This window comes from Mandrillus leucophaeus, unplaced genomic scaffold, assembly GCF_000951045.1.
Source record: "Mandrillus leucophaeus isolate KB7577 unplaced genomic scaffold, Mleu.le_1.0 Scaffold21, whole genome shotgun sequence".
Lineage (NCBI taxonomy): Eukaryota > Metazoa > Chordata > Mammalia > Primates > Cercopithecidae > Mandrillus > Mandrillus leucophaeus.
In genome coordinates this window covers 7,017,887-7,028,900 of record NW_012102143.1, presented here as the reverse complement: position 1 = coordinate 7,028,900, position 11,014 = coordinate 7,017,887, and the positions used below count along the sequence as shown (strand labels likewise).

The window sequence follows — 11,014 nt, the reverse complement described above, 5'->3', positions numbered from 1 at the left end:
GGTTTCACCATCTTGGCCAGGCTGGTCTCAAACTCCTGACCCCAAGTGATCTGCCCACCTCGGCCTCCCAAAGTGCTGGGATTACAGGCATGAGCCTATGTCTGGTCAACGTCTAGATTTTTTACTTGGCTGATGTTGACACCCTATGGGAGGACACTCCCTGTGACTGACAGGTGTGGGTCCAAGATCCCTATATGGTCTCTGCTGACACTACGGTAGGGGTGCCTAACTCCTGGTTCTCTACTTGGCCTTCTTGACACACCCGGGGGCGGTGTGGGATGCCTTGTTACAGCCTGTATTGGCGGAAGTCTGGGCTTCCCGCTCCATCTTTGCAGGCGTGGATAGGCGTGGCCGCACAATATCCCCTGTAGCATCTGGCTGGAGTAAAGCAGGTGTTGTCTACAAGTCTTCTGTCTTACTAGGCCATTCCTTTCCTGGTCCACTGACTAGAGAGGACAGGCTTTGGTTGGGGCAATTTGTGTCTGCCCTTACTGGCATTTCAGGTTTGCCAGCTTCTCCAGCACTAAGTGTGGGATATATAAGGTGAGAAGAAAACCTGGGAACTCACCTCCACCTCCACCTCCAGCTCTACGCTGTTACTGTTTCTGCCTCTTGTTAACAAGTTTCTAATACAAGGTGTAGTGGGGACAACAACTAATTTCCCAGTTCACGTCACTGTACCTAGAGGGGACACAGGAGCTATCAGAAAGGAGACCAGGGTGCTTCTGTGTGGCCCCGAAGTTAAAACAGCAGCAGGCCTCAGCCATGAAGGGTCCAACAGTTATCTCTTCAGTGGGCTGGGCCAAAATTACAAGGGGAATTGGATGCGTTGGAGCAGTTAAAAGAAACAGAGATTTCCTTCATTGCTTTCAATCATTCCCAAAGAGACCGCAGGTCCTGTAAGTCCTCGGTGTGAGATCAATCAGTGGAGTCAGTTCTGACAGCAGCAGTGTGGACACTGCTACAGAGCCTCCACGAGACGGAGAAATGGCGCCATGTTTCTTTACAATGTCACTGCTCTACAAATGACACGGTCAGTAGGTCAGAGACCTTGTTAACTTTCTGCCTTACCCTGGCCTGAAATTCCGTTCTTGTCCACCTCCAAACAGCATAGGGTAGAGAGGGGTAAATTCACCAAGTCCTCGTACATAAAGTGCGCCAATCCTGGGACCATAAAACTGGAAGGAAAAGTTGGTCATTTATTCAACAAGAACTTTCCAAGGACCTACTCTGTAGACACGCTAAGTGCCTAGAGGCACACAGGAGAAATGCTCTGCGATGCACAGTGCTTCCTTGGGGCGCCTCTGAGGGTCACCCCTTTTGACATGCAGAGTCACAAAAGCCTTCGGGGCAGGGTGGAACCCCAACCTAGGAGGCAGCGCAGGTGCTAGACTCTCGTGCCCAGCTCTGTGGCAGGCAGCTCTCCCTCGCACATCATGTGATAGAATTTGTACAAGGATCTCAAATCATATGGATCACGGTTTAAACAAAAAAGAGAAAGAGAATGCATAAATAGAGAGGAGTTGGAACCAGTAGTTGGCCACGGCCTTTCCTGCAAATGATTCCATGTTTCCAACTGACACAATGCAGAACTCTGGAGTGCCAAAGTGTCAGGCCACCATAGATACTCCTTTGGAAACCAGCTGAGGACTGTGCTTCAAAATTGAGTACTAAAAATATCTCAGGCCCTGGTAAGCTGTCAGAAAGATGTGCAAAATTTTCAGAAGGGTGTTCACTGTTAACTCTTTCCCCCATACTCCCACCTTAAAGATAGCTGGTAAGTTTTTGTTGAGGAGCCGCATCTGAAATCACATTAGAGAAAGCAACAATTTCCTGTCCCCACATCTTCTACCCCACGCCCTCTGCATATGCTCTGTCCGCTGCAGACACTCGCCGCCTGTCCGAACCCCCTGCCTTACTTCCCTGAGATCTTGACGTCTCCTCCCCTAGCTTGGTCCACCGCCCCACCCTGCCCTATGTGGGTTGAATGCCCTGCCATGGCATTCAACTTGGCCTGCTGGCCATGTGGGGCTCCTCTCTTAAAGTTCCTGAGGACAGGGATCCCATGTTGCTCCTCGCAGTGCCCCCAAGGCCTGGCTCACAGCGGGCAGTGAGGCTTACGGACCGAGCAGTGAACAGCCACCTGCGCAGCAGACTCTGTCCACAGAGGGAGGAGGCCTCTGCAAACATACCTTGTGGCCCACGATGGTAAGGAAGTCCACGCCCAGGTCCTCCACATCCACGCGCTGCTTCCCCAAGGCCTGTGCAGCATCTGTGTGCATAAGGATGGGAGGCAGCCCAGTTGCCACCCGTTCCTGGTTCAGGGCTTTAATGCGCTGACTGATTTCAGGGACAGGCTGACGGGGAAAGGAAACAGTTGAGTATGTTGCTCCGATTTGATGAAAACTGAATGACAGAAATCAGGAGTAGTGAGCACAGGCCAAATGTTATCAAAGTGAACAGAGAAATGGGAGAAGCCAGAGCTGGGAAACCTGAAACGCCATGAGTCTAAGCCGCTGTTCTTCCCCATGAGCTCTCCTTAAAGAGAAACAAAGGCTGACTCACCATGACAACGCCGGTCTCATTGTTGGCCAGCATGATGGTCACAAGGCGTGTGGTCGGGCGGACAGCTGCGAGGATGTCATCCACCTCTGCCTGCCCGCTCACCTTGGACACAGGGACAAAGGTGACCGCTGGGAAACAAACATGGGTACCGAACTAAGTTGCACAAATTGATTCCTCTCAAAATTGTATTCCAACAGAGCTTAACAAAACAGTTTTCTACAATTATAAAAGTAAATTGTTGCCCAAGTTCAGAAGACTATAAAGAAGAATATAAGCCGCCCATCATCATTCGCCCAGCGTCACTGTCGGGTGCTTCAATGTGAACGCGTCTTTAACGTGGCTGCAGTGGGTGGATCTGTGTCGTGGAACCTATGTGCCTTTCTGCTTCTACAGGGACCGAAGGGGAAGTGGCAACAGGGACACAGGCTCTTGCTTTAGGGGAGGGTCCTAGCACACAGCTCTTCACTGCCATGTGCTCGGCACCCAGCCAGTGCGGATGCAGCCACTCGTACGCGCCAGGCGTTGCCGCAGGCACGGACAGTCTCACTACTGCGGATGGAAAATGAGCAGAGGAGACGACATTATTCAGCTTTAGTCCTTTGAGTTTAAAATGGTGAAAAACAAATGTATCCACTGCCCGCTCAGGGTCCTACTGAAATGAAAGAGAAAAGAGCCACTTCTCCGAATAAGAATCAAATCAAAACACCAACAAAGGGTATCTGGCCGGGCACAGTGGCTCACTTTGGGAGGCCGAGGTGAGCGGACTGCTTGAGCCCAGGGGTTCAAGACCAGCCTGGGCAACATAGGGTAATCACGCCACTGCACTCCAGCCTGGGTGACACAGTAACGCACTGTCTCAAATAAAAGGGGGAGCGGTGAGGTATGTGGACTAGGAATTTTGAGGAGTCCCTAAAATGTAGCAAGATGATGGCATTAAATTAACAGTGAAGAGAATACTTAAAGGCAAATCTGAAAGGATCCAGTGGCCATGCAAGTTCAGGGTGGACAGCGGGAAGCGCAGGGCAGGGGCCAGCTACCAAGGCCGGCAGAGGACAGTGTCCCAATGTCCGAGCACTCCCTGCTCCCGTACACCAAGTCAGCAGCAGAGGCACTGACCTCAGACTGAGACAGCGCCACACGCCCAGAGAGGAACGACAGGCACAAGGCAGGCTCCTTGTCTGGGGGAACGATCTAGAAAAGGGGGAAGAGCTTGAGGCATCTGCTAGGGGACTCAGAGGAGCAAAGCAAAAGCAGCTCTGTCCAGGGAAGTCACAGAGAAAAGTGGGCGGGGTCCGCTGCCACTACCTTATGCAGCGCCCACTGTGGGCCCTCCCTTCCTGGGAGACGCCTCCTGGGGAAACGCACTGAGAGTTGGAGATGAGCCCTCCCTAGCCCTACATCAAACAACGAAATGCTTCCTCCATCCACAGGAACAATCCACGATCCCCAAGGCCGAGGAAAACCCAGGATGAACAAACAGGTAAATGACTGATTCTAGACCACACAGAAGCAATCCCAGGAACAGGAAAACTGAAATAATTCTAACTGGTATCTTCAGTGTGTGGAAAAGCAGGAAAAAAGGCAAGCGATACAAACTGCCTGCAACTGTACTTAAAGAGATAAAGTATGATGACAGTGGCTCATCACACAGAGAGTCCTCAAGATAACCAAGAGAGAAATTATGAAAAAGAACCAAAAGGAAATCGTGGAGTTGGAAAGTACAACCGATATGAAGAGTTCACTGGAGGGGCTCAAGAGTTTGTTGGAACTGGCAGAAAATACATTTACTCAACATGAAGGTAGATTTACAGAGATTATGAAATCCAAATATAAGAGAGGAAAAACATGAGAAAGATAAACAGAGCCTCAGAGAAATGTGGGACACCATAAGGCACCAAATATGGAAAACAGGAGTAGCAGAAGGGCAGGAGCAAGAGAAAGGGGCAGAAAACGTCTCTGAAAAATAACGGCTGAAAATGTCTCAAATATGATGGAAAACATTAATCTACACACCCAAGAGGCTAAATGAATTCCAGGTAGGATAAAACACAAAGACATTCACTCCCAGACACATGATAATGAAAATGTTGAAAGCCAAAGACAGACAGAGAAAGTATCTTGAAATCCGCACAAGAGATTCTGTCTCAAAAAAATAAAGGGAAAAAAGGGCAGTGTAACTGTATATTGCTTCTCTCAACTGATTTAAAAGCAACTGTATAAAGTGACATGTATATAATTATTTTGTTAGGGCTATAACACAATATTTCATGAGAACAGCACAAAGGAGGTAGGAGACAGCAGAATTGTCTATTAAGGAAAAGACACCAGATGATAATTCAGATCCATGGAACAAATGAAGATAATGTGAAAAGGCAACTAAGAAGGTTACTCGAACAAAATCTATAAATATACACTTGTTCTTTCTTCCCTTAGCTTCCTTAAAAGACATGAAATTGGCCAGGTGCAGTGGCTTATGCCTGTAAGCACTTTGGGAGGCCAAGGCAGGAGGATCACTTGAACCCAGGAGTTCAAGACCAGTCTGGGCAATGTCAGGACACTTTATCTGCACAAAAAATAAAAAATCAGCTGGGTGTGATGGGATATGCCTGTAGTCCCAGCTACCAGGGCAGCTGAGGTGGAAGGATCACTTGAGCCTGGGAAGTTGAGGCTGTAGTGAGCTGTGATCGTGACACCAAACTCCAGTCTGGGTGACAGGGTGGAATCTTGTCGAAAAGAAAAGAGAGGAAAGAGGGGAGGGGAGCGGAGGGGAGGGGAGGGGAGGGAAAAGGCAGGAAATTAACTAAAATGATATTTGTGGCTGGGTGCAGTGGCTCATGCCTGTAATCCCAGCATTTTGGGAGGCCAAGGTGGGCAGATCACTTTAGGCCAGGAGTTCAAGATCAGCCTGTCCAACCTGGAAAAACCCTGTTTCTACTAAAAATACAAAAATTAGATGGACCTGATTGTACATGTCTGTAATCTCAGCTGCTTGGGAGGCTGAGGCATGAGAATCACTTGAACCTGGGAGGTGGAGGTTGCAGTGAGCCAAGATTGCACCACTGCACTCCAGCTTGGGTGACAGAGCAAGACTGTCTCAAAAAAAAAAAAGATATTTGTAACAATGTACTGTTGAGTTTGTAACATATATAGATGTAACACCGGTAACAATAAAAGCACAAAAAAGAAGAAGGAACAGAACTGTATAGGAGTAACATTTCTACGTCTTTCTGGAATTAAGTTAGTATAAATCTGAAATAAATACTGATAAGTTTATACGTATATAGTAAGCCCTTGATAACTACTAAGGAAATAATTTAAAAAGTGAAAAAAGCACTAATGAATTTTGATGTTAAACTAGAAAACATTGGTTAATGCAAAAGAAAACAGTAAAGGGGGAAAAGAAAACAAAAAATATATGAGACATCTAGAAAACAAAAAGTAAAAATATAGGTGGTAATCCAACTATGTCAATAGTAACATTACGTGTGAATGATTAAACAATCTAATATAAAGGCAGAGGTTGTCAGACTAGATTTAAAAAGAACTGGTCAGGTGCGGTGGCTCGCGCCTATAATCCCAGCACTTAGGGAGGCCAAGGCTGATGGATCACCTGAGATCAGTTCAAGGTCAGCCTGGCCAACATGGTGAAACCCCGTCTCTACCAAAAATACAAAAATTAGCCGGCCATGATGGCGGGTGCCTGTAGTCCCAGCTACTCGGGAGGCTGAGGCAGGAGAATGGCTTGAACCCAGGAGGCGTAGGTTGCAGTGAGCTGAGATCGTGCCACTGCACTCCATAGCCTGGGCAACAGAGTGAGACTCTGTCTAAAAAACAAAACAAAACAAAACAAAACAAGAATCTACAGGAGACCCATGTGTCCTGCTCAGGGCTCTTGGGGTGGGCCTAGTTAACCTTCCCCAAAGGTGACTTTTCCCTTTTCGTATTATTCACATCAAAGATAAGTCTTAGATGCTGTGTGATGTTCAAGCAGTTTATTCTGGCAGCGCTCTTACAAGATAGCTAGCAGGAGCAGGCAGGTGGCAAGGGTCAGATACATTCAGGTATCATGACTGCCTGACCCGGAGGGTCTCTGTCCGGAGAGCATTCTCAGAGTTTCAGGGATTCTTCCCCGTTCTTATCTTGTATTTAGTCCAGGTCAGTTACCAGGTTTCTCTTCCGTAAGGGAGTTAAGCTATTTTGGTAAGGGTAAGCTTTGTATTTATGGTTTATGAGAGTTCCATCTATGCTGAGGTGGTCTTACCTCCTGGAAATTCCCCAGCCAGGGCTGGAAATCCCTAGGCCATGTTGCGTCATACTGCTAATTGACACAGTGTCAGCCCTGCAAGACGTTTGCATGGGCCTATGGCTATCATTAATCTTAAAGCCACAATATGTCTCTTACACTGTATTACAACATGTCAGATTTAAAGACATATACGGATTAAAAGTAAAAGGATGGAAAAAGATATTTATGCTAGCAGCAGCCATAAGACAGTTGGAATGACTATACTTACATAAAATAAAAGGGACTTAAAAAAAGTTACTAGAGATAAAGATAGACATTTTATAATGATAAAAGAACCAGTTCATCCATAATACATAACAAATATAAATGTATATGCACCTAACAATAGAGCACCAAAATACATGAAGCAAAAGCTGACAGGTTTGCAGGGAGAAACTGATTAATAGTGTGATCAACCATTAATCAGACCACCAATTAATAATAGCAGGATCATTCAAAATCACATTTTTAATAATGGATACAACAACTAGGCAGAATTTTAACAAGAGAACAGGGAACAGAAGACTTGAATAACACTATAAATTAAGTAGACCTAATAGACATCTACAAGACACTCCACCCAACAACAGCAGAACATACATTATCCTTCAGTGCACTTGACATATACTCTTGGATAGACTATATGGCTAGGCTACAAAATAAAAAAAAATAAAGAATTTAAATCGAAGTATTTTCTAGCTCTTAAGGAAGAAAATTAGAAATCACTAGCAGAAAAAAAATCTTAGAAATTAAAAAAACATATGGAAATTAAACAATACACTCTTAAATATCTAATGGGTCATAGAAAAAAATCACAAGGGACACTAGAAAATACTTTATGAGATGAATGGAGATGAAGACACAACATACTAAAACATGTGGAATGTAGTTAAAGCAGTGCTTAGAGGGAAATTTGTATCTGTAAATGCCTACATTAAAAAAGAAGGTCCAGGCGTGGTGGCTCACACCTGTAATCCCAGCACTTTGGGAGGCCAAGGTGGGTGAGTCACTTAAGGTCAGGAGTTTGAGACAAGCCCAGCTAACATGGCAAAACCCTGTCTCTACTAAAAATACAAAAATTAGCTGGATGCGGTAGTGCACACACCTGTAATCCCAGTTACTTGGGAGGCTGAGGCACGAGAATTGTTCAAGTCTGGGAGGTGGAGGTTGCAGTAAGCTGAGATTGCGTCACTGCACTTCAGCCTGAGCAGTAAGACTCTGTCTCAAAAAAAAAATTTTTTTTCAAATCATAACTAAGACACCTTAAGACACTGGAAAAAAGGAACAAATCAAACCTAAAACAAGTAGAAAGAACCTATTTATGCCTAGTGTTCCATTACTGGAACGCTAAGCTTGTGGGAGTTATTTATATCCTACTGCTCAAGGTTATTGCCAAGGTCTGATTTTTCACACACAAAAAAACTTGCAACCTCCGGCATAAATGGGTTAATAAAGATTGGTGTAGAAATTAATAAAATAGAGACTACAAAAATAACACAGGAAAATCAAAAGTTAGTTCTTTAAAGAGTTTAAAAAAGATAAATCTTTAACTAAATTGATCAAGAGAAAAAAAAAGAATAAAATGAAAGGGATATATAAATCTTACAGAAATAAAAAAGCATTACCAGAGACTACTATAAACAATGGTATGCCAATAAAATTAGGTAACGAATGAAATGCACAAATTCCTAGAAGGACACAAACAACTGAAAATGACTCAAAAGAGATACAGCCTGTACAGACCTATAAAAAGTAAAGAGACTGAATCAGCAACTTGAAAATTCTCCACAGAGAGAAGCCCAGGCCCAGATGTTGTCATTGGCAAACTCTCAAATATTTAAAGATGAATGAAAACCAAGTCTTCACAAACCCTTCCGAAAAACAGAAGAGGAGGGAACACTCCCCATGATTTATACGGGGCAAGTTTCACCCTGACACTAAACTAGACAAAGACACCACAAGGAAACTACAGACTAATACCTCTTATGAATACTGACAGAAAAATCTTCAGCAAAATAATAGTGAACTAAATCTAAAAACATATGAAAAGGATTAAATGGTTTAACACCCAAAAATTAGTTAAGGTAATACAACATTACAAACCGAATAAAGAACAAAAACCCACAAGATCATCTCAATAAATGCAGAAAAAGCATTTAACAAAATCCAATACCCCTTTCATGATAAAAACACCCAACAAACCAAGCACAGAAGGGAACTTCCTCTCTCTGATAAAGGCCATCTATAAAAAACCCACAGCTAACAGTATATGAAATTACGAAAGAATGAATGCCTTCCCTTACAATCAGCAGTAAGATAAGGATATCCACTTTGGCCACTTCTACTCAACATTGTATGGAGGTCCTAGCCAAGGCAATCAGACAAGAAAATAAAATTAAAGAAATACAAATTGGACAACAAGAAGTAAAACTATCTCTAGTTGTAGATGATATGACCCTCTATATAGAAAATCCTAAGGAATCCATTAAAAAACCTATTGAAACTAACAATTAGGCTGGGCATGGTGGCTCACGCCTGTAACCCCAACACTTTGAGAGGCCAAGGTTTGGGTGATCACCTGAGGTCAGGAGTTCGAGACCAGCCTGACCAACATGGTGAAACCCCGTCTCTACTAAAAATAACAAAATAAATAAGCTGGGCATGGTGGTACATGCCGTAATCCCAGCTAGTTAGGAGGCTGAGGCAGGAGAATTGCTTGAACCCAGAAGGCAGAGGTTGCAGGAGCCAAGATCATTCCATTGCACTCCAGCATGGGCAACAAGAGTGAAACTCTGCCTCAAAAAAAAAAAAAAAAAAAAAAAAAAAAGACTAACAATTAGAACTAATAAATTCAGCAAAGTTGCAGAATACAAGAGTAACATACAAAATCAACTGTACAGTTGACCCTTGAACAATGTGAGGGTTAGGGGCGTGGCACAACTCATGCAGTTGAAAATACATGTCTAACTTTTGACTCCCCTAAAACTTTTTATTTTTATTTTTTGAGATGGAGTCTTGCTCTGTTGCTCAGGCTGGTGTGTGGTGGCACCATCTCAGCTCACTACAGCCTCTGCCTCCTGGGTTCAAGTGATTCTCCTGCTTCAGCCTCCCAAGTAGCTGGGATTACAGGTATGTGCCACCATGCCCGGCTAATTTTGTATTTTTAGTAGATGGGGTTTTGCCATGTTGGCCAAGCTGTTCTTGAACTCCTGACCTCAAGTGATCCGTATCCCCTTGGCCTTCCAAATTGCTGGGATTACAGGTGTGAGCCACCACACCCAGCCAGCTCCCCGCAAACTTAACCAACAAATAACCTACTGTTGACTAGAAGCCTAAATGATAACATAAGCACTTGATTAACACATATTTTGTATATTATATATTATATGCTGTATTCTCACAATAAAGCTAGAAAAAAATACTAAGAAAATCATAAGGAATAAAAAATATATTTACTATTAATTAAGTGGAAGCAGATCATCATAAAGGTCTTCATCTTCATCATCTTCACAATGAGTAGGCTGAGGAGGAGGAAGAAAAGGGGTTGATCCTGAAGTCATAGAGACAGTAGAGATAGGAGAAAACCCACATATAAGTAGACCCACAGAGTTCAAACCCATGCTGTTCAAGGGTCAACTACATTTACATATATTAGCAATGAACAATCCAAAAGTGAAATAAGAAAACAATTCCATCTACAATAGTATCAAGAGAATAAAACACTTAAGGATAAATTTAACAAAAGTGCAAAAAATCCTGAAAATTGCAAAAATTGCTGGAAGAAATTAAAGTAAATATAAAGACATCACATGTTAATGGATTGGAAAACAATATTGTTACGGTAGCAATATTGACCAAATTCATCCACACATTCAATTCAATCCCTATCAAACTCCTAGCTAGACTTTTTGCAGAAATTAACAAGCTGATCCTAAAATTCTTTTGAGATTTCAACAGATGCAGAATAGCCAAAACAATATTAAAAAATAACAAATTTGGAGAACTCCTACTTTCCTATTTCAGAACTTACTATAAAGCTACAGTAATCATAACAGTTTGGTACCAATCTAAGAATAGAAATATAGGTAAATGGAATAGAGTTGACAGTCAAGAAATAAACCCTCACATATTATGGTCAACTGATTTTCTTTTTTTTTTTTTTTT

At 43.3% G+C, this 11,014-nt stretch overlaps 1 protein-coding gene across 3 annotated transcripts in view; it reads right to left on the bottom strand.

The window, feature by feature from the left end:
• SCLY (selenocysteine lyase) overlaps positions 1 to 11,014 on the bottom strand; it is a 41,149-nt gene that overhangs the window by 19,874 nt on the left and 10,261 nt on the right. For all 3 annotated transcript variants that reach the window (XM_011980312.1, XM_011980313.1, XM_011980314.1), the window contains 3 exons: positions 2,566 to 2,693; positions 2,193 to 2,357; positions 1,072 to 1,178 (listed from right to left, as the gene is read on the bottom strand). In XM_011980312.1, the coding sequence (XP_011835702.1) occupies positions 1,072 to 1,178; positions 2,193 to 2,357; positions 2,566 to 2,693 (400 nt within the window). The remainder of the gene's footprint in view (positions 1 to 1,071; positions 1,179 to 2,192; positions 2,358 to 2,565; positions 2,694 to 11,014) is intronic.